This window comes from Ceratocystis lukuohia, assembly GCF_044167205.1.
Source record: "Ceratocystis lukuohia strain C4212 chromosome Unknown Supercontig1_pilon, whole genome shotgun sequence".
Classification (NCBI taxonomy): Eukaryota; Fungi; Ascomycota; class Sordariomycetes; order Microascales; family Ceratocystidaceae; genus Ceratocystis; species Ceratocystis lukuohia.
In genome coordinates this window covers 3491485-3514136 of record NW_027263520.1, presented here as the reverse complement: position 1 = coordinate 3514136, position 22652 = coordinate 3491485, and the positions used below count along the sequence as shown (strand labels likewise).

General features: G+C 50.1%; 8 protein-coding genes across 8 annotated transcripts; 4 read left to right on the top strand and 4 right to left on the bottom strand.

The window, feature by feature from the left end:
• Positions 1-667: 667 nt before the first annotated feature.
• On the bottom strand, positions 668-1561 carry HOO65_010881 (uncharacterized protein; the record flags this gene model as incomplete). Its single annotated transcript, XM_070999824.1, has 1 exon — positions 668-1561. The coding sequence occupies one exon, from the start codon at positions 1559-1561 to the stop codon at positions 668-670; it is 894 nt and encodes a 297-aa protein (XP_070862703.1).
• A 1154-nt stretch (positions 1562-2715) lies between these two features.
• HOO65_010880 (Exosome complex exonuclease rrp6) lies at positions 2716-6474 on the top strand (the record flags this gene model as incomplete). The annotated part of the gene is made up of 4 exons (XM_071005309.1): positions 2716-3078; positions 3200-5220; positions 5673-5928; positions 5986-6474. The coding sequence occupies 4 exons, from the start codon at positions 2716-2718 to the stop codon at positions 6472-6474; spliced, it is 3129 nt and encodes a 1042-aa protein (XP_070862702.1).
• A 270-nt stretch (positions 6475-6744) lies between these two features.
• On the bottom strand, positions 6745-8623 carry HOO65_010879 (putative ATPase domain, prokaryote; the record flags this gene model as incomplete). The annotated part of the gene is made up of 2 exons (XM_071005635.1): positions 6745-8231; positions 8437-8623. 2 exons carry the CDS (start codon positions 8621-8623, stop codon positions 6745-6747), a joined length of 1674 nt encoding a protein of 557 aa, XP_070862701.1.
• A 3171-nt stretch (positions 8624-11794) lies between these two features.
• On the top strand, positions 11795-13489 carry HOO65_010878 (IQ domain-containing protein IQM6; the record flags this gene model as incomplete). The annotated part of the gene is made up of 1 exon (XM_070999823.1): positions 11795-13489. One exon carries the CDS (start codon positions 11795-11797, stop codon positions 13487-13489), a length of 1695 nt encoding a protein of 564 aa, XP_070862700.1.
• Positions 13490-13930: 441 nt separating this feature from the next.
• HOO65_010877 (putative Sel1-like repeat-containing protein C1B3.10c) lies at positions 13931-16790 on the bottom strand (the record flags this gene model as incomplete). Its single annotated transcript, XM_071005409.1, has 4 exons — positions 13931-14343; positions 14445-16391; positions 16485-16676; positions 16763-16790. 4 exons carry the CDS (start codon positions 16788-16790, stop codon positions 13931-13933), a joined length of 2580 nt encoding a protein of 859 aa, XP_070862699.1.
• Positions 16791-17856: 1066 nt separating this feature from the next.
• Positions 17857-19144, top strand: HOO65_010876 (putative WD repeat-containing protein C63.06; the record flags this gene model as incomplete). Its single annotated transcript, XM_071005885.1, has 6 exons — positions 17857-17999; positions 18060-18169; positions 18235-18340; positions 18417-18483; positions 18555-18895; positions 18958-19144. The coding sequence occupies 6 exons, from the start codon at positions 17857-17859 to the stop codon at positions 19142-19144; spliced, it is 954 nt and encodes a 317-aa protein (XP_070862698.1).
• Positions 19145-19315: 171 nt separating this feature from the next.
• Positions 19316-20342, bottom strand: HOO65_010875 (uncharacterized protein; the record flags this gene model as incomplete). The annotated part of the gene is made up of 2 exons (XM_071006022.1): positions 19316-19766; positions 19939-20342. 2 exons carry the CDS (start codon positions 20340-20342, stop codon positions 19316-19318), a joined length of 855 nt encoding a protein of 284 aa, XP_070862697.1.
• A 662-nt stretch (positions 20343-21004) lies between these two features.
• HOO65_010874 (uncharacterized protein) lies at positions 21005-22307 on the top strand (the record flags this gene model as incomplete). Its single annotated transcript, XM_071005878.1, has 3 exons — positions 21005-21059; positions 21173-21325; positions 21415-22307. 3 exons carry the CDS (start codon positions 21005-21007, stop codon positions 22305-22307), a joined length of 1101 nt encoding a protein of 366 aa, XP_070862696.1.
• Positions 22308-22652: the final 345 nt, after the last annotated feature.

Genomic DNA, 22652 nt, shown 5'->3' with positions numbered 1-22652 from the left:
TTTGGTACCAAGAAGGGGCAGTCTTGCCAACTTTTCACCTGCGCTAAACTGAGCATATACACTCTAATTTGAGGCGGTCTTTGCTTTGGAGACGGGAACCTGGCAGTTGTTCTGTGCCATACTTACACTTCTAGTATGGCGAATGCCATCTAGACCACTTGTGGACTGAGCATTAGTCGGACTGCGATTTATGACAGTGCGCTGGCAGCACTCTTGGTCTAGAAGCGCCTTGACGTAGCAATTGGAGAGCAGGAAAAAGCCTACATATCGTTATATCGTTGGAGTCCCATGCTGCATCTGGTAGCGCGAATATGAGCGGTGGCTCTGTACACTCTGTATCTGGTACCTAAACGTTCTTTCAAACAGGCTAGAAAGAGATGAGAAAGCATCTAGAACTGTGAAGTAAGAAGTAGAGGAATAGAAGCTATTGTTTTTGTAGAACCCTCTACGGCGGAGTGGAATGTTTTTGAATTGTTGAATGATGCGGTGGATCGGGTAGGCATAGTGTAGATATTGGCCTGATTGCAGCTAATAAGCCAAATCTGTGTCTAAATAGTGGGATAAAGAACATCTTTTCACGAGCTGCATTTCGGTATGCCACGGATGAATGCTTTTCATGGTTGGCTACAGCAAAGGGCAATTCTACATTTGCTAGCATGTGCGCTTCTTAGAACTTGTCTCTTAGTACTGCTTGGGCCAGGGGACGCAGGCTAAAGCTGGCAAAAGGGAAGTCTATGCCGGGGTCTATACTTGCTTCTAAACTGACTGAATAAACGTCATCTACCAATACCCGCCTTGTTTCTTCGAAAAGCCCCTGCTGTGTTGAGCCGAGAATGATGAGTGCGGTAGCGGAAGACCACTTCGTGAGGATGTCAGCTCCATCCATAGTCAAGGTAGACTCGTAGCAGCCTTGAAGCTTCTGGATGATGCTAGGCTTCAAGGCATGATTCAAGGGACGAACCAATATTGCTAGAGCTAAAAAGATGGTGCAGCGAACCGTGCAGGTGGGCTCTTCATCGAGTAGATCTAGGAGGGCCGTTACGGACCTGTCTGCTTTGCGTGGGAAGAAAGCTAAAGCATGGGCTGCCGTGGCTCGTATGCTGGGCGATTCATCTTCTAGGCAACGGACAATCTCCGGCAAGCCCCGTTCAACGGCTTCATATGCCCTGAATTCATGTAGTTGGCAACTGTGCTCACCTGGGCTTTCTAACCCGGCAATGCGTTTCTGCCACTGCTCAATGTCGACTCCGTTGGGGATGCTCCAAGTCGGATGGCCAATGGCCAGAGATGTGACCAGGTAGAGCAAAAAGGCGCGACCCGTAGTCTGCTTGTGGCTAATAAGCGAATATAGAAAGGGCACAGCTTCAACCGAGGCACTGTAGCGGCTGCCCTGGTGATAAATGCTGGACAGTAGTGCGTCGCCAGCAGCTGTGCAGACGTCTTGGTTTGTAGATTGGAGTTGCTTTAGGAACACGGGGATATCATTGGCAGGGCCATACGCATGGGACAGCTGAGACCAGTCAACAGAATCAAGGCCATCGAGGGGATCAGTGAATGACATAGTAGTGCGTGGCGTTGTATTCTTGGTTGGAAAGAAGAGTGTTAATTGTAGTGGGTAGACAAGACCCGCTTCACTTGTTGTAGAGCAGAAATGGAAGACACAGTATGCAGTGAGAAGGGCAAATACAGAGAGCGAACAGCATGTGCAGCTATACGTCAAGCAGATCAAGGTATAATTAAGCGCAATCTATGAGCACAGAAAAGCGGCTATCGCGGCTACGTCATTAGTGGACTTCTAGGTTATCCTATGGGTTGTTAGCACCACAAGAAAGAGCAGACAAAGGGAAGTATAAAAATCAAGAAAAAATACGACAGAAGAGGACGCGAGATTTGCATTATCTGATTAAACTCACACTTCCGGTTTAGATACGTGCTGTCGTTTTCTTTATTATCCTCCCGTGCATCTTCCAGCAACTTGTCGATTCCACGCTCCTTGAGCGCCACCTATAGGGCCAAAAGGGAGGGTCCTCAGTTAGCAAGCTCAATGCTAGCACTGGCGCAAGCTTTGGCGTCACTCACCGTTAAACAGCTGCGGTATTGGTTAAAAAGCGCTAGGCATTGTGTGTTTTCAGAGCGTTCGCCACGCAGATACTCTATAACAGTATTAGAAGGCAGGCTGGCTACAGGGGTTTTCCAGGCCTATAGAGGCTAATGGGGCCCGTACTCTCACTATACCACTTCAAAAAGCAGGTATCATACTGCCTGGCATCTAGTTAGCATAGCTGTGTGTAAGACATCGCCTGTGAAGCTCTATCCCGGAGATTGGGACTCACTCCTTAATTTCATTACACTCGGGCGCAAGAGATGCCGACATGATGGACTTGTTGTGTCGCAGCAAATTGAGGATGTTTCAATGGGGACACCAGAGAGAAATGGTCAGCTTGAAGGTTCAATTCATCACGCACATTCTGGCAGCTGGCAGCAGCCAGCCCGACAGCTGACTCAATCCCCAGGCTGGGCTCCTTCTTATCGATAAGTGATCCTTGCCCAGAAATTCTCGCCTGGGCTCTGCTCTTTTGGCATGGCTATCAAACGCTCGTACAAACCAAGTCAAACAGCATTCTCAAGTCGATTTTCAAAACGAGCGGCATTCTATCTTTATCTGAACCCGTCGCAAATTCGCTACCCCACACCTGTCGCCTCCAGTCGCCCATGATGGATGCTCCCTTGGATTTCCAGACGCTGAAGGAGAGCGTGCAAAGCGCCCTGGTCGCCACGGTCAAGACCGTGAATCGCCTTGCCGCTGAGGATTTAGACTTTCAGAAGACTGCAAATCCGGCAACGGGCAAGAGACTCGAGCGCAGTGTCGGTCGAATTTTGGCACTGTCGCAAAAGGTTCTCAAGGCTGAGGCCAAGTCCGTCGGGACGCAGGCACCGCGTATTACCGATACTGATGATCTCGAGTTGAACTGGAGTAAGATTGTTGATATTGTCGATTGTATTTTTGAAAAGGCCGATTCTGCTCTCGACGAGTGCACAGGTCTGGCCAAGCGCCGTGATTTAGGCCAAAATGAAAGTGTAAGCACACCAATCTCGGCTAGATCTCCCCAGGGCTGGGGAAAGAAAGCGAAAAAAAAAATATAAACCCCAAGCCGTGAACACTACCTCGCCGCTAACACAGACTCCTTCTTTCGCATAGGTCGCCTCTAAAAAGTCCGCCTCTCTTCAGGCAAACCTAAGGAACGCCAATATCCGCAAGCCTCAACTCAGTTTTGAAGTCCAGCCTGACACCCAGTCCCAATCACCATGGAAGCCTATTCTCACCAAGAAACCCCACGCTACGGTTCCACTGGAAGAGAGCCTTGTACTCGCCGACTACAACGGCTCCATGGAGTGGCGTCATCCTTACGAGACCGAGATTCTCAACTCTGAGTTCCCCGATCGTGCATTCCAACATGCCGAGCCCACGCCCTACAAGCCCCTAGAGACAACACAGGCCACATGGGTCAGCACATACGAGGAGGTTTTGGAAATGTTGGAAGAGCTGAAGAAGGCCGACGAGATTGCTGTCGATCTCGAACATCACGATTACCGCACATATATTGGGTTGACTTGCCTCATGCAAATCAGCACCCGTACACATGACTGGATCGTCGACACTCTCCAGCCCTGGAGACACAAGCTAGAAGTACTCAACGAGGTCTTTACCGATCCTAGCATAATCAAGGTCCTTCATGGCGCCCATATGGATGTTCAATGGCTGCAGCGCGACCTCGGCTTATATCTCAATGGTTATTTTGACACCTACTACGCCTGCGAGGTGTTAGGCTACCCACAACGCAGCCTTGCCTATCTTCTCAAGAAGTTTGCCAGCTTTGATGCCGACAAGAAATACCAGCTGGCCGACTGGAGAAGGCGGCCGATTCCTAATGAAATGATGTTCTATGCTCAATCCGACACGCACTTCCTTTTATATATCTACGACATGATGCGCAACGAGCTCATTAAGCACTCTGACAACTCCAGACCCGATATGAATCTTATGCGCGAGGTCATCCGCAAGTCCAAGGAGAGAGCCCTAACCCGCTACGACCAACTCACTTTTGACCCATCAACAGGCGACGGCAATCGTGGATGGCTGAACCCCATACTACGTCAGATGTGGCCCATGAACGGCTCGCAGTTTGCCGTTTACAGGGCGCTCTGGGAGTGGCGCGATAAAAAGGCTCGTGACTGCGATGAGAACCCCGTGTACGTCTTGTCTAACCAGGCCCTCGGCGACATTGCTCGCGACATCCCGGATGAGAGATCGGCTTTTGAGGCGCTTGTCCCGCGGCGTGCCAGTATTGCGCGGGAATCTCTCTCGGACCTGTGGCTTCTTGTGCAGGAGGCTGTCAAGAAGGGCGAGAGCGGGCCTACGCTGATGCAGTTCATCAACTCCACAGAAAGGAAGGTGGACATCCGGACAACGGGGAGTGCGGGCCTCAGTACTGATGCCAAGCCCGAGGAAGAATTTACCGGGTCCCGACTCGATGTTTCCCAGCTCTTTGGCAATATGCTGCTTAGTAGCTCTTGGGAGGATGGTGAAGAAACTGGCACCCCCGACGACTTTATCCAACTGCCGTGGCAGCGACTACATCCGGATATGCTTTCTATCATGAACGAGCAGACACGTGTGGCTATGCAGCAGGAAGAGGACAAGAAACTTTCCGACGAAGTCATCCATGTTAGTTCGACAACCCCTGTCAAGCCCAAAGACGTCGAGTTCACTCTAAAGGCCGGCATGAAACGCAAGGCACCCGAGCCTGATGCTAGCACTGGAGAGCATATTGAGTCTCCCGTGGCAGATGAAGCCGAAGCCGCCCAAGAAGGTGCCGCCAGCAATGCCAGCGAAGACAACGAGCAGGGCGATGATGAAAACTCAATTGCCCAGCGCAAGCGTGCAAAGAAGCTAGCGCGCAAGGCGGCGCAACGTGAGAAACTAAAGGCAGCGCGGGGTATAGGCGAAGGCGAAGGAGAGGCGGAGGGAGGGGAAGACGAGGAGAAGGATAAGAATGAAGATGAAGAGGTCTTTGATTACGACACGGCCAAGTCGGTCATGTATGGCAATGTGGACAAGACTGTCGAGTCGCACAAAAAGTCGTTTAATCCTTATGCCAAGGCTAGTCTAGACCGACCTATTAAGGGTGCGCGTCGGGCACCGCCAATGAAAGGCGGCCGGTCGGTAACGTTCCGGAAGTGAGCGAAAGGCTGCGGGTATGGAAGAAGGGGTTGGGTTGTATGCTGCTTATTTACTATAAAAAGGGTCTTGATTAGGGTCGACTTTGTTTTATATCATACTTTGCTAGGGGCTGTTTCAAGTATACTTACGATCCTATATGTGTCTACATGTCTACGTGTGTATCTGTGCGTATACAATTCTCTTGTTCATATGCCGCATAAAACACCTGCTCAAGGCGCATCATCAAGATATTGCTTCTTCAGCCATAGAATAAGAAGTGAGCTAATGTACATAGACGACATACCATTCTCCTTCAGGGAATCCCGCCTTGTAATGCACAGAGCAGAGACAATGAATGTCTGCCTGGGGGTCTCTTCTATTCTGGAACCTACTATCCGTAGCTAGCAAAGTTGCCTAGTTTCTCACACTACTATGCAATGCATGTATAAAGACAACCCGGCAATGCGTCTCTTGCTCTTTTTGTCCCCTTTGTCTCCCTTTCTCTCACCAAATTGCTAATGCCATCCTTGGAAACTCGCCAAACTCCCGTTATCTTTATCTCCATGAAGTCTCCCCATCATATACCTGATGGTACGGCCATCGCCATGCGGCCCTCTGATGACACCAATAAGCCCCAGCCTTTAACCTTGCGTGAAAGAGAACTCATTCTCTACGCCTTCTTTTGCCTTGGGGACAATCAGATAAAGGTACGAGTCAAAGCCTTGCTGACATTTTCCCTTACTGACTACCGACCGCTATGACAGATCGACTTGGACAAGATGATGCAGCTTGCTGGTTTCAAGACACGAGAATCTGCCCGCACATCTTGGAACAGCGTGAGACGCAAGTTGATTGCTGGCAGAGATCACATTGGCATTCTTGTTGGCGGCAGTGAGCGAAAAAGGGCCACCCCATTAACGCCACGCAAGCGCAAAAGCGCTGTTGCTTCTGCAGCCTTCAGTGATAATGACAATTCGGCCCCCTCAACCCCTAGCAGTGCGACCAGGAGTGAAGATGACAGCTCTAGGGGACTATTTACTGGTAGCAAGAAGCCCGATAATGGTGCAAATGTCAAGGTGGCCACAACTCCAACGAAAGGAAAGAGAAATTGGACAAAGGTCAAGGCGACTAATGAGTACAATAAGGTTGGAGAGGAAACGCCTCTTGAAGGATGGGATGATAGCAGCGATGACTATACTGCTACTGCTCGGGCCAGCGCCGCAGGTATCAAAGGGGAATTGAAGGCTACGTGATAGAAGATGAGAAGCGATATCAACTGCCAAAAGACAAGTATTACTACCAAGATCCATGCTGGAATAAGAAACGGCCTGTAGAGCCAATGAACAAAGGAAATGTATGTAAACCCACCATGAAGCCATATCACAAAATAGAAGAACCAACAAAAACGAAATCAAAGGATAGCAACACACGCTCACACAACCGTGAGATGCACATCCTACCCTCTACCCACCCGCCTGTTAAATGGTATACCCTCTCCATCTATATCCCTACTCCACCTTGCCTTACTCATCTTCCTTCTCCTCCGGCTGCACCAGCTCCACCACAACACCCCTCTCGCTCTTTTCGCCTAGGCTCTTGATGGTGTATTTGCCACCAAGGACCAAGTCCTTGGCAACCAGCTCGCGCGTGCGACCCAGAGATTCAATGTCAGAAATGCGCTGGATGGTCTTTTCCAAATGGTCCCGGAAGCCAGGCTCGGAGCAGATCTCGCGGAAGGCACGGTGCATGGGAACGCTGCTAGCACGTACTTCTGCCGTTGTCGAGACAATGGCAAACAGGTTCTGGCGATCTAGCTTGCGAATAAAGTCACAGCGTGTCATGATCTCCTGGGCAATGTGGAACGGGTAAGACGGCAACAGGTGACCGGTCTCCTGGTCATATGTGCATTCCATCTCGGACTCCTTGTCGACTAGCGCCAGCGCCAGACTCATGGCAGCTGCAGCCCATTTCTGCTGGTCCATGACATCATCATCCATTTCAGAGCCAAGAATCCAGCACTGATTCAGAAACCAGCGCTTCTCCGAGTCTTTGATCTGGTCGCACGTGGCTAGCATGTCGCTGCTCTTGGCCACGCGGTTGATGAAGGCTAGCCGACCGCCAATGCGGTCGTAGATCTCCTCTAGCATACTGGGCTCGATAGGCTTGCCGAAGTGGCGTATGCGGAAGGCCTGCAGCGCCTTCATGGCCTTTTTCTTGTCAAGATCGGTGATAGAGAGTACCTCCATGCGGGTAGCTAGCAACTTGAGGCGTTCATAAACCCAGTAGTCGTCGCTGTTGAAGATCATGGTAACCAAGTTAGAGGCTGCCCACTGCTCAGCGCGCTGTTGTAGCAGCTCAATCAGATCCTTGCCGTCGTCATTATCGCGAATCAGATGCATCTGGTTGATTATGAGAATTAGCGGCTTGTGACGCTGAGAACGGTGCTGCAAAGCCACCTTTTCCAGCTTGTTCAGGGCACGTTCAATATCGAGAAGTGCTGTGCTATCTCGAGGCCCACGTTCGCTGAAATAGCCACCAATGTAGTCCTCATGAAACTCGAAATCCAGGGCCTTGCCTAGACGAATGCGCATGATTTCGAGGTCTGAATGAGACTCCAGCATAGCAACACCTAGGCCGTCGATTTTCCGCATGGACTCGAGCAGCATGCTGCTCTTGCCAGTGCCCTTTTCGCCGATTAGCAGATAGTAGTGGCCCTTTTCTTCGCCAGAGACGATTTTGTCCAGCCGGTCCTGCTCGTTTCGCTCAACCCATTGGACCTTGCCATTGAGCTTGTTGTGGGGCACTTCCTTGGCAATGGCGGCTAAGTCAAGCACAGGATCGCCGGGCTCAAAGGCACCAGAGATTTTGCGGAGGACAAGCTGTTTGTAGAACTTGTGATAGGCGTAGCCCGCAGTGGCAAAGCCAACGCCGAGAATAAGAATAGAGGCAAAGGTAGTAGCGGCAGCCTCAGTCATCTTTACGGCCAGCGACGGCTCATCACTCTTATTGCCTGTATGCGGTAGCGTAGTCAGCAAGGTGCAGCGTGTGTGTTTGTGTGTTCATGTGCCTATCCATCGACTGGGCGAAGACTAAAGCGGCGCAAGTCTCACTGGTCGCACAGCATTGGGCATTGCCCTGTGCTGTGCCGTGCGGAGCTAAGCTGTGCCACGGACTAACGCCATTCTCTATATGCATGTGCAGATGGGCCATCTTACCTGTAAATCCTGAGTTCATTCGCCGTTGCTGATGTTGCCAGAGGCTCTTGTGCTGGGCACGTAGCGGCAGCGGTAGCCGGTAGGCCGAGTCTGGCAGCCGGGCCTGGGCATGGAGCCGCATATTCTGTTGAGCCATAGGCGGGCTACGGCCAGCCCGCGACAGCACCGAGAAGATGCGTGTAGACATTGCTAGCGGATGCTCGGTGTACCTCAAATAAGAATGATACTAAGAAGATAGATATCAATACAAGGCAAAAAAGAACAACAACCAAGACGGGGAATGCTGAGCAAATGGGAGGAATTAAGTAAAGGAATTAAATGAAAGATCGATAAAGGACAACGAAAAGTTGTGGTCCTGGGCTCGTGTCACGTCCAGCGCTGAAAGGGAAGGAACGAAGCGAAGATGGGGAAGGAAGCCTAAAAGGAAAGAAGTAAAAAAGAGAGGAATAAAAAAAATGCAAAATGCTAGAAGAAGACGCAAGCAGACATATCAGTGTGGTAATTGCGCAAGTCTCAAAATCCAGTCAGCAAGGTGGCAGAGTGATACCGAAATCCCCGATCGTGATCGCGTTCCGTGATGTTGTTTTTGAGTCGTCACGGCCCTTTGCTAATCTTGCCACGACAACCAAATTGAGAAGACAAGCCGATTCAGTGTAAAAATATGGCGGCCCTTTTTTCATCCTTAGCTCCAATCGAGGACCCTTAATAAGTAAGGGAAGCTAGCTTCTCCTCAGCCTAACTAGCGCCTGGCCTAATGCCAAATCATAGGGACGTGCGGCCTAAACAATATCAATAAGACATAGCTGATATGATATGCAGCCCGCAAGTTTATTAGAAACACCTCATGATAGAGTTGGACGGGCCAATTGTTTCACCTTTTAGTGAGAAAAAAAACCAATGGTTGTCGCTTCACCGCCCTTGTACTGGCCAAGCATACAGAAACAAAGAACCTTGGATCGACGACTGACTCAACAGCCCACCACCCGACTCCATCCCCTTGCTCCATTGCATGGCTATCAGTAAGTTTCTCCTGCTCATTTGCTTCAGCGCGAGGATCGGTTTGGTAATCAGCGGTCTGTGGTCTGTGGTCTGTGGTGGGTGGATAGTGTGTGTGTGTGTGTGTGTGTGTGTGTCAGTAGTCTTCCCCGGGGCCTCCTCTGCGAGGGGAGAAGAGACCCGGTCTTTGGTCTGTAAACTACCAGAATTCCAGCTCGGACAAAGCTTGTTTCTTTTTCCTGCCATCACCCCGCGATTTCGTTACTGCCGACTGCCGTTGCTTGCTTGTCCTTTACTCCGGTGCCTTCGCTCGATCTTGGCAAGCCAGTGTCTATCCCTCTTTTTTTGTGCAACCCTTGTCGTCTAGCCATTCTTCATGTTTCAATCCTTGCTGCGTGGCATGCTGTGCTGTGCTGCGCCTCACTTTCCACATATGCAGGTATCGGCACAAAAACGGACCTAAAAGTCTCACTTTTAACTTTGCTCTTCGATTGCCAGAAACTCTCTGTTTTGTGTCGGCAATTAGCTCAAATCAGCTGACAACGCTGCAAATCCCAAGAATAATAATGGAGCCCTAGCTGAAACATCAGTTAATCTTGCCGTGGCATTTCAGCCACAGCATCCTATGTCAGCCACAGCCACTCGTTGCATGTGGCGCTTACCCATTGCCCCGCCTTCTCCACCAAAAAGCGTTGCTGATCCAAGGGGATCCCATCATCGTCATAGGCCGTCGTACTGTCGTCGCTGCTTCCTTGTCGGCGTACTCGGAGCGTCGCTAAAATCCTGCCGGGCCGAGTCTTCGAGTACAACAAGGGGGCGGAGCTATACCAACGCAAGCCAGACACCAAGAAGACCTGCCAAAACAGGCTTCAGGCCTAGGCTATGGATGGGTTGGGCTATTCCCAGGTCGGCAGGTCGGGCTCTAGATCAGACAAGTCCCAACTATAAAATAGCCCCCACGATCCATCTAGGCAGAACAGGAAGCGGCTCCTCATATGAGAGCGGCCTCCACATGTGACTGCCTCTTATTCGTGGCCTGGGATCGAGTGAACATGGGTTTCGGGAACGGAGTGTTCGTAGGACTGCGAGGGTCTAGTTGAGCTAAGGAAGTTGCCTAACTAAGCATGAGAGCAGAAAGGCGCTGAGCTAACTATGGGGTCCAAATATAGTATGGCAATAGTTTTGATGACAGCTAAAGCCTGGGGCAAGGCACAAGGCACGCTGGCACTTGCTGTCTGTCTTGCTAGTCCTGCCACATTTTCACTGCTATTCTGGCCCGGCCCAGCCCAGCCCAGCCCAGCCAAGCCTGTATTCTTTCTCGTGTCCACGCCAGCTGTTTCCTCTTTTGCTCGTTGCACATTCCCAGTATTGTTGTTGCCTGCTGACATGGCCCATTTATCGTGATCCTCTGCCCATCCGTTGCCTCTTTTCCCCCTTTGTTTTCTTTCGACCATCAAAACACCCAACATCTCGAGATGTTTTCTTTGTCTCTTGCTGTACGGCCTAGGCTAGGGCCTTGCCTTTCTCCCGTTCGCTCTCCCTTTCGCTCTCCCTTTCGCTCTCCCTTTCGCTCTCCCATCGTGTAGCCCACTCCAGGGCGCAACCCTCGCCCGTCACATGTATAACCACACTTCTCCTCTCTCTTACTCTTTAGACCCCTGCAACTCCAAGGGCCACGCACATGATCGCACCATCAGCATCAGTAACTTTGCTCCCCTCCGCTTGATGCTATCTATTGCCACATCCTTTTTATCTTTCTAGGTAGTTTCTTCCCTCTTTTCGGTCTATTTTCTGAAATTTCACAGGTGCAATCCTTCTATTTGTCATACTTGCTATATTTATTATCCGTCTTTTATTCTTTTCGCTGCTCGTCACTGTCGTCATTTCTCCTCTTGTCCCCCCTCCCTTTGCGTATTTGCCTAAACAACTTCCTCTTCGTCTTATTTATTCCCCCGCCCTCTCCGTCTCGTTTACTTCCTATCAGAACACCCCCTCAATAAGCTCTACCGACCTCGTCTCGTTCTTCCGGCTTCTGGAAGTTCTAGGGCTACTAATAGCTTTGCCAAGCCCAAGGTCTATTGGTCAGATTCTTGGCAACCTGTGATCCTGGCCTTTTTTTATACTACCTCATGCGCAACTCTGCCACCTACTTTTGTTTACAGCATCTCGCATAAGACCCCCTCCCCACCCCCGTCCCTCATCCTGCATACAGAGTACTACCCTACTCACTTATACTACATCTATTTACGCACAAGCTTCTTGACCACTATCTGCAGCCTACATATATCATCTCATCTCTTGCCACTTTACATAAACCCCCCCCCTCTCTCTTCCTCTCTTCTCTTTCTTATTTGTAGAGAAGATGAGTGTCCTCCAAAGTGTCACCATCGCACCAGTGAGCCCTTCCACTACCGGCTTAGACCACCAGCGAATCTCATCTATGGCCCTATCGCCTGACCTTGCCCCTAACAATCAAGACCACCTCGACTCTCCCAAACCCCCTAACTCCGACCATCCTTCCTCTATAACACACAACAACGAAGCTGCCCCTCTAGAATCTATCCCTCACAATACTGTACCTGTGACCGCCACATCGCCCTCTCCCTCTCCCTCAGAAAACGAGCGCCTTGGACAGGCCGCCGAGCTTATTCAGCGTACCTACCGGGGCTACCGCACCCGCCGCGAAATCAACGGCATGACTATCAATGCTTCTTCTCGATTCATCTCTACCGTCCATGATGCCCAGTTTCGAAACCGCATGACCCCCCATGCTCGGAGTGAGAGCAACGCTACAGGCCCATCGTCTCCTAGTAGCCCTAGAAACTCGGATGCCGCTGCACGCTGGCGCAAAGCCGGGGCCGTCTTTCAGCGCGCTGGAAACGATATCGAGCCGGACTCCGATGGCGACCCAGACTCAAGCGATAGTTCCGCCGATTCCTCCGAGAACGACTCGCCGACTGTGCGGGCCGAGCGGGCTGAAAGGCGCCGGAAACGTGAAGAAGCAAAACTCCGCCGCAAAAACCAAGCCATGATGATGAACATTTCCTACTTCCTAGAAATGGTCGATATCAAACACCGCTATGGCGGCAATCTCTTAATATACCACAATGAATGGAAATATGCCGACACAAACGAAAACTTTTTTTACTGGTTAGACTCCGGCTCTGGAAAAGACCTGGACTTAGACTCTTGTCCCCGCGAGCGTCTCAACCGTGAGTGTGTGCGGTATTTGAGCCGAGAAGAACGCCAATACTACCTAGTAAAGTTCGATAAAGACGGCCGCCTGCGCTGGGCCAAAAACAATGAGCTTCTCAACACCACCGAGGAATATCGCGATAGCACCAAAGGCATCGTCCCCAAAGATGACCCAACCCCGGGTTATTCTGCCGGCCCAGACACCACTTTAGTCACCGGAGCTGTGGACGGCTCTGATGCTGTCGCTCAAGGTATCCTTCCACGCCGCGATAGCGCGAGTAGTTCATTATGCCACTCCCCACGCTCTTCTTTAAGCGAAGATCAGGATGAGGGCCATAGACGGTATCCCCGCCCCGTTCCTGAAGCTAAGCATGGAAAGAAACCCTCCAAGACTCGGCATATAAAATCAAGCCATTTTTCGACAACGGCTGTCCTCAACAAACTAATGCGCAAGTCTGTCCGCAAGAACACATGGATCTTTGTTGCCGATACGCGTTTCAGACTCTATGTTGGCATCAAAATGAGTGGCATTTTCCAGCACTCATCGTTCCTTCAAGGCTCCCGTATTGCGGCCGCCGGCCTAATCCAGGTCAAGGACGGCCAGTTGACTTCCCTAAGCCCTCTCAGTGGCCACTACCGCCCACCCGCCGCAAACTACAAACACTTTATCAAAAACCTCAAGCTTGAAGGCGTTGACCTATCGCACCTGAAGGTATCCAAAGCATATGTCATCCTAGCCAGCCTCGAGACATACATTAAGACAAAGGAGAAGAGCAAGCACTTTTTAGAGCGGCTTGTTGGACAAAAGCCAAAAGAGGAGGAGGACGCAGAGCTCACAACAAAGGCGAAAAAGAAGACATGAGCAGTTGAGTGGAAGAGGGGGAAGTTGAGCAAGGTAACAATCAAGTACTGGTAAGGCTGTAGTATTTAGCTCTCGGATTCATGATTATAAGTATAACAATATCTTAGTTCTGATTGGATTAATGACGACATGTAGGCGGCTCCTGCTCTTGTTTTCATATCTTGACACACGTGGCATACATCTCATCTCATAAGGGCTACATGTAACAGCAAGGACTTGTTACTAGAATATACAGGACGAACTATTCGCCATGCACCTACCCACTACGCAAGTACCTCTTCTATAAACCAATAAGAAAAAAACAAGATGATTACTTCTGTAGTTGTAGCATTGGTCTATTATCAACCAATTAAGAACACAAAAAAAAGGGAAGAAAACAAAAGGCGCAGGCAAGAACAAGGATGGATGTCGCACAACAGAATGAGAGGTAGCTCATGCCCCTTACTGTCCTACGCCGCCAGCTCCCCAGTTCTGGAACTGTCCGCCGGGCTGCATGAACCCAGCAGCAAACGGCGGGTTATGTGCCGGATTGTGGCCGGCGCCTGGGGCCAGTTCTGCATGTTGCTGGTTAGGGTTCAGCGGGTGTTGACCCTGGCCTTGGCCTTGGGCATTAGCTTCACGTCTTCGTTGGGCGTCAAGTTGGCGCTGGTGGCGGTAGTAAATCAGCGCGGAGATAAGCATGATGATGCTGACTAGAAGCATAGTGTCAAGAATGGATTCTTCGTAAACCTCGTGGGCGACCTCTTCGTGGTAGGTTTCCTCAAACATGTTTTCGGAGTATTGCTCGTAGTAGCGCGGCTGGTCAGCCATGAAGGCCTTGATCCATTCCCTAATTGACTTGTGTTGGCTAGTTTCTGTTGCAAGTAAGTTCCATTAGTATATCAGCGTGCAATACAATCCGTGAAAAAATTACACAAACACCGTAAATTTTACTGGGAGAGCGGGGGGCACTTACTTGGCTCATCTTCAATGGAGTGAATAGGCCCATGTGTCATTGTATTCCATGCGCTGCGCATCCTCAGGCGCAACAGACTTACAGTGACGGGTAAAAACGCCTCAGGGCTAACCTCTAGTGCCATATCGTAGTATCGTTTGGCTAGATGGAAATCCTGCTTCAAGCCCATTCCATTCTCGTGCATGTATCCGAGATTCCAAAGAGCCTGCGCACTGGCCGAATGTTCGGCGGCCAGACTGTACCAATTGCCAGCCTGGACCATGTCCTTTTCGTGTCCGATTCCGTAATAGTAGTAGTCACCAACCTTAACGGTCGCATCAACATTCCCCTGCATGGAGGAGCGCGTCCAGTAAACCATGGCGAGATTATGGTTTTGGAAAGTTGGGGACGGAGCAGGCAAGGGCGATGTAGCGAGAGGTAGCTTGAGCCACGATTTTGCCGAGTCTATGATATAAGCCATGTTGATTTGTGCAGCGTCCCAACCCTGCTCAGCCATGACTAGATAGTGCACCAAAGCAGTATCAATATCACCAATTTCAAACGCATCGTTAGCAATAGACCAACCCGACGTTAGCGGCTCAACTCTCTCTGCGACGCGCTTGAAATAGTGCGTTGCTAGGTTGCAGGCACGATCGCGACCAATGCCATGGTATGTCAGTTCGCCGAGATAGTAGTAGGCCTCAAGGTTGTTATGCAGGGCAGCATGCTCAAAGAAGTGAAGCGCAGACTTGACATCCGCCTCGGATCCTCTCTCCAAATAGATCTTGCCCATCTCCACCTGGGATGGGTTGTAGTCGAGCCGCTCGGCAGAGTACTTAAAGCGGTCACTGGCAATTGCTGAGTCTTGGGTAACACCGAGTCCATGTTTGTACATGAGCCCCTGTAGATAGTAGGCTTGAGGCTCCCCATTGGCGATCCCGCGTTGGATCCAATAGCGAGCCTTGGTGAAGTTCGGGTCAACGCCCTCCCCACGAAGATAGATGCGGCCAAGGTAAGTTGCAGCCTTACCGGCAAGCCTATCAAGCCCAGACGGCGGGTTTTCAATAACGGTGCCATCCCTTTTCCAGTACTGGTGGGCGACCATAAGGAAGTACTTTTTAGCTAGGTCAAAGTTGCGCTCCAGGCCGCGCTGGCCCTCATAGTAGATTCTTCCAAGATTCAGAGAGGCCTTACTGTCACTCTTCTTGGACATGAGATCGAGATATTCAATGACATCATCGATAGCTGCATTGGCGTCAGAGTTGGGGTTCACTTTGACAGCATTGGCCCCTGAGCTAGTAGCGCTGGCCCCAAAGCCGTAAATGCCGCCATCCTCCTCGGAAATATGATACGCCTCGACAACCCAATGCTGTCCGCCTGGAGGACCAGAATTCACCCAGTCAATAGCCTTGCGAGCAACAGAACGGTAGTAAGTTCCAGCTTTTTCACAGCTCTTGGGGGTAGCAATTCCCATGTGATGGCGGAAGCCAATGGCCATTTGAGCGCGGGTATGGCCCAGTTTTGCGGCGGCCGTGTAGTAGAGATGGGCCTTGGCCTGGTCCTGCGGGACCTGTTGGCTGATGCCTGAGGAGTAGAACAAGCCCACCATGAAATGGCCACTAGCGTCGCCAAGTCCTGCAAGGTTTTTGTAGTGTGCGTAGGCCTTGTCAAAATTACGTGGCCATGTAAAGTTTCCGTAGAAGTAAAGGTCGCCAAGCATATGAAAAGCATCCGTGTTTGATTCGGCAGCAGCGCGTTCGAGAAGATCGACAGCTTTGACAAGATCTGGTGGGATTGATTGAATATGTTGTGAAGAGGATCTATCTTGCGGTGCAGAGAGCGAGAACGAGGGCAGAGCACCAAGGATGAGGTCGGCAAAAAAGCCCCGAGATCGCCAGTGATTTGGTGTGGGTGGGTTTTTTTCGAGCGCGGAAAAGATTGTTCGAGCTTGGTCGACATATTCGGCACCTAGAGAAAGCAAGGCCAGTGGTTAGTTGGAAGTTAAGCCAAACGTCCGAAGAAACTATAAACAACACACGAAAATAGCAGCCAGTCGCATACCGGGTTGTGAAGCAGGTGCACTTTTCTGCCGCCTATCTCCCTTGATAATGTCTAATGCAGGAACATTGTCCGTAGCACCTGCGGCAGCATGCTGGGCAGCATTTTGGTGTCCGCTGTCTTGGCTGTTATCATTGAGGACAGCCTGGTGGCCATCTGTAGATGCTACAACTGTTCCCAGAGCTTGTGCCAATACTATAACACAACGCAAAGGGGATGATAGAATAACGATCTTGTTAGTAAAGGCCAATGAGACTACGCTAAGAAGCAATGCAACATACGGACAAGCCAAAGAGGTGTGGAACGCATCCAGTGGAGATAATTATGAGGCAGTATTTAGCTTAGCTAAGGGTAGGACAGCCAGGAAAAAGAAGCTGGAAATCAATATCTGGTCAAGGGACCAAGATCATGGCTGGATCACGAGTAGGCTAAAGAAAGGAAAAAGAAAAAGCCAAGCACAGCTTAGCACGAGTCGCGCAACAGAAAGCTGGAGGTTCTCGAGAGTAGAGTTGGTTAGGAACAGACTATTTGTCTGCTTGACATAGTATGATCAAATCAAAGCCATCGCTGCGATGCGATCGAACCGTCCAAGCTTGAGTAGATCAAAAGAAGACAGGGTGTAGTCTGTGATTGGCTGGGATTGGCTGAGCATCTGGATTCTGCTTAGTCAGCCAGCTACAAGCATTCAGGGTTCATAGCGGCCCACTTTTAACAGCCTGTTGTAAGGTAAGTAAGAGACGGCGACAGAAGAATAGAGTAGTCTATACGTAGTGCATAATAGCAGAATGCACAAGCATGAAAGTAGAGTCGAGGAAAAGGAAATATTGGGGGAATCTTTCCTAAATAGTCCTAGCAACAACATCAGCAAAAACGCCATGTTGCAGCTCGTGCTGTGGATCATAGAGAGAAGGATTACTTCATGTACATACTACTCCCAACATCCACAGATACACAACGACTTTCTTCTCGCATCCTTGTTTTCTATCGTTATATTGAGTGGTAGCAGTATAAGGTTAGTATAAGCCATGGCGACTGTAATTGCGGTACATGTGCCTACTGTCGTTGTTACCGCTTTTCATTTTATGCCGTGCTGTGATCCTGTAACCCCATATATGCCACTATCGGCGACGTGATACGACTAACCCTAATTTATGCAGCGTTGCTGAGGTAAACTTTTTTCTGGGTTACTAACTCTGTATGTTTGGTGTGCTCGCACTGGACTTGCACTGAGATGCTGGACGCCATTCTTATGTCCTGTCTGCTGTGTTGTCTTTGTGGACTCAGTTTTGCTGTATTTTTCATCTAGTGTTTCCCCTTTTTAGTTCTCCACTGCCGCCCCTTCGTGACTAAGGAACAAAGGAAAGCATTTTAGAGAATGTACTCTTTACAGAACAAGGCATCTTACCAGTTCCCCAACTCGAGTGGTGACGGGATCTACGTACTTGACCTCCAAAGACTTCAAAACGGCATCGTTGCCATTACCTCTGACCAGAGATTGACTGCATTTGCGCCGGACAGGTTGGAAAGTGGTCCTGTGTTTTCGACAACTACTTCGCATGGAAACCTGACTAACGTTAGGATCCTGGATGATGAGGCCTCTCTAGTGGCTACCACGGGAGACAACGGCATCGTATCGTTGTGGGATTTGAGAGATTCTCCACACAAGGCCGAAGTCGCTAGGTTCCAGGGTGAGTATGAGAGTTTTATTCTGCAAGGGTGGGAGTCTGTTGGTCGCTGATGAGGTCTTGTGTAGGCGGCGATGCGGCCGTTATGTCTATAGCGTGCGACCCACGGACAAACACGGTTGTTGTGGGCACCGAACTGCAGGATAGGACTCACGCTGCCTCTATATTCGTGTGGTAAGTTTGGACAGGTCGACCCAATCCTCTTGTGATGTCATTCATTTACACTGACACGACAAACACGCATCATTAGGGATATCCGGTCAACACCTAGTGAAAGCCACAAGTATACGGAGGTGCATAGTGATGATATTACTGAGGTAAGCGGCAGACCTACTGTATGGAAGCTACTGCAAGGCCAGGTATGTAGGGCTAACCCTCGAGTTCACAGTTGAAATTTCATCCCACCGATGCCAACTTCATCCTCTCTGGATCTACTGATGGTCTTGTCAATGTCTGTGATCTACGCATCACCGACGAGGATGAGGTTATTGTGCAGACTTTCAACCACGGGGCCTCTATCCACCACGCAGACTTCCTCACTGCCACTGAGGTGTATGGGTTGTCAAACGATGAACGCTTCGCATTGTACGACATGGCCGAACAGGTCGAGAAGGGCTCTGCCTTCTTGGACGTGGGCGACTTGCGTAAGCCACTGAGCTGTCAGTACATTGCCAACGTAGCAACTAAAACAGACGGCAGCGGTGCTATTATCGGTGCTGGATCACAGGAGTAAGTGCCGTTTCCTTTCCCTCGTTCGCCAACATCTGCGCGTGGTGCTAACATTCCGCTAGCCAGCAGGCATTTACCCTTGTTCACATGGCCAAGGGGCCTGAGACCTGGGCCCTGGACCAGAGTTCTGCTGTCACTTTGCCCGGCGCCCATGGAGAAGAACTTGTCCGCGGGTTTTGCTTCTTCGATGAAAGCCATGCCGTCTTTACGGGTGGCGAAGATGGGGCGATCAAGGGATGGATCATGTAAAAGTAAAAGAAGGATAGGAGGACTATGGGGGGAGGAAAAAGAAAGAAGGGAAGAAAGAAAAAAAACGCTGTTATTTTACCATGCGCAAAAGAACTAATGGCATAGAATATACCCTCTCTCTCTCGCCCTCTCCACGCTTTCTTTTTCTCCTGTCGGATTACCCTTTTGGGATCAGTAGGAATACTTGTCATGTTTGCCCTTCACTTTGAGCATCAACAACTGCTCATGATAGTCGCCCTCTCGGCGTGCTTTCTTCAGCCTGCGTACTTCATCATCTTCCAACTTCCTCCCAACCGCAGTCTCCAGATCTCTCCTGCTGACCTTGTCTTTGATTCTCTCTTCTTTCGCCAACTTAATACTAGGCTTGAAGCGCGCCTGCATGCGAAGTCGTAGTACAGTCGACTCTGAGTCGCATGAGTCTGCGTCACCACGAATTTCAAGGGATTTGGATGACGCCGAGAGAGAGGGGCCTTTTATGTGAACGTAATTGCCCTGCGCTGTTTTTATGTGAAAAACTGCTGATGATGATTGTGATTTAGCAGGGACAACGGTGAATGATTCAAGGGTGGACACAGCCTCGGCGCTGGCACTGAGCAGCCCATGGGAATCACAACTGAGAAATCTGCATGGAGGGCGAAGTATAGGCTGTCAGTACGTTGGAAAAGACATTAAAACGATAAGCAGGAAAGCAGAAGCAAAAGCAAAAGCAAAACAAAAAAAAGCAAAAGAAAAACGGAGAGGAGGGGGGGGGGGCATCCACTACAGGGTGAGCCACGCCACCAGAAACAACTTACTTTCCATGCGCGCCTTTGAAGCGCAAGTTCTCTGTCCCTGGAGCCTTGTTCGCCACCCACACCTGACGGACATCGTGTGGCTCTGCACTACTAACATTGCCGTCAACAATATTCTCGATCGGCAGCGCAAAGACCTTGCCCGTCGCATCACACGACAATGCATAGGGCTTGTCGCCCGCAGCAGACTGCATCACAACCATCAACGGACCGGATATGTCGCTGGGCTGGTCAGCAGAGACCCATCTATCGTCATTCTCTGGCTCGACATGGTCCCCAGTGTAGCTGTCGCGATTGTCGGCAGAAGTAAGCGCAGACAAAGCTTGGTTAGTTTTGTCGTCGTTATCGGCGGTACGCTTTCTCTTTTTAGGCTTTTTGTCGCCTTTGAAAACGAGCGCCTTGACCATTTTAGCAGTGATGGAAACTATGCTAAAGGCGCCGAAAGAGATAGCAGAGGGTTGTGGGCTTGTTGAAGTCTCAAACCAACGTCAATAAAATGTAGGGACAGACAGTGAGCGTACTAGCTGGGATGTCAGGGCAGGTGGTGGCAGCTGTCAGCACACCTATAAGCTATAAGAACATGCGATGTTTTGAGTGCTTGAGCCCGATCAGCACTGCACAAATACTGATTTAAGAATAGTTATCGAAAAGCGTTACATCATGTTAGGTTGAACGATTTCTGCGGTGGCAGCTATACTATAGCTGTTCTCAGGGCTCTTGAAGCGCCACGAAGATGTAAATATGTAACCCTAAGTTTTCTCTGAACCATCCAACAACAGAATAGATGCTTTGTCTCGATGGCCCCTAGTTGTTGACTAAAGTGGTTGTTGGAAGAGGAAAGGGTTGAGAAGATGTTGCCCGCAAAATAAGAGACGAGATGCTTTTCTATCGTGATATAATGAGTTTGCCAACACTAAAGTAGTAATATGCCGACAGCAAGGTGGGGGAATTCTCATGTCACATGACCTCACATATAACCTACCTCCCCCTCTTCCCATTGAAGCTACACACAACCAACGCCTGTCAACCATCAAGCTGCCAGTTGCCTCTTTACTTGAATTTTTTAATCATGGCTAGTACCGTAGCAACGCCAGTAACTGTGTCTCTAAAAGACCTTGAAACTGGTAGGATAGCAGATCCATCATTGCGTTTGCCCATGCCAAAGTGATAGCTCATGTTCACAACTATTATTTAAACAACCCTCGCATTTGCTTGTATGACTAACATCTCCGGCTAGGCAACATACCATTCAGTACTCTCCAAGAGGCCTTTGGCCCCGAGTCTCTTGGGATTCTCGTGGTCAAGGATGTCCCGGCGGAGTTTGCAACTCTTCGGCACCGCGCCCTTTCGTATGCGTCTTATCTTGGAAATCTTCCGGCCCAGGAGCTTGGTATGCTGCTCTCCTGTCTTTTTCTGTTTTCTTTGAGAGATATACCTAGCATGGCGTTGCCTTTAGGAAACTGACATTACCTATCATAGACAAGCTGGAAAATATGGCAGCTAAATATCTCACCGGATGGTCCTTGGGCAAGGAGACATTGAAAAACGGCAAGCCCGACTCTTCTAAGGGCTCGTACTATGCTAATTGCGCTTTCTACGTTAATCCTCTTCTCGATGCTGCTGAGCCCACTGGCGAGTTCTCCATTGACAGCTTCCCCGAGTATCTTTCCCCAAACATATGGCCGAGTGAACAAGTTCTACCTGGGTTTAAAGCTAGCCTTGAGTCTCTATGCCGCATGGTTATTGATGTAGCTGTTCTGGTAGCCCGGGCCTGTGATCGCTTTGGCCAGAAGGAAATTGAGGGCTACCCAAAAAGCTATCTTGAAGACGTCGTGCGATCGTCAAACACCACAAAGGCCCGCTTATTACACTACTATCCCCAAGGCTCTGATGTTGTGGAACACAGGAACGAAGATGACTGGTGCGCTACGCACCTGGACCATGGCTGCCTAACCGGCCTCACTTCCGCCATGTTCATTGACGAGAGCATGGAGCCTCTGGTCGTGCAAAACCCAGATTCCGCATCAGCCGCCGGGGTCCTCCCAGCTCTGCCGGAGCTAGATTCCAGTCCTGACCCAATGTCGGGACTGTACATAATCTCACGTAGCGGCGAGACCGTGCAGGTGAAAATTCCTCGAGACGCAATTGCCTTCCAAACGGGCGAAACGCTGGAGCTAATGACAGGCGGACGCTTCAAAGCAGTGCCGCATTTCGTCCGTGGCATCGGTACTACGGATGGTGGACGCACTGTAGCACGCAACACGCTAGCTGTTTTTACACAGCCAAACCTGGACGCCGAGGTTGACCGTGTCAACCACATCAACTTTGGCCAATTTGCGCGAGGTGTTGTAGCTAAGAATACCGCAATGTAATAAAATGAATATGTCGAATCATTGAAACCAATGATGTTTGGTTTCTAGGACCTTTGAGGCTTTAGTGGTCTCGGTCAGCCCCGTATGCTTTCCGTCTTATGTGGGTCGCTTGCCGAACCCACTCCGGTCTGTATTTGTCAGCGCCTCATATTATGGCTTGCTGTGGCGCGAACTGGAAGCTGCATGGCGAGATTTTGCTGTGTCCTTCCATGCCTTTGCTTTATTATGAATGAGGGTCACGTGTAGCAAAATAAATTGCCGTCCAGCTGCAGATTCTTGTTTTCTTTTTTTCCTTTCTCCCTTTTTATTGTTAGACTACGAATAAAACAGCTTAGCTAGAGCTTT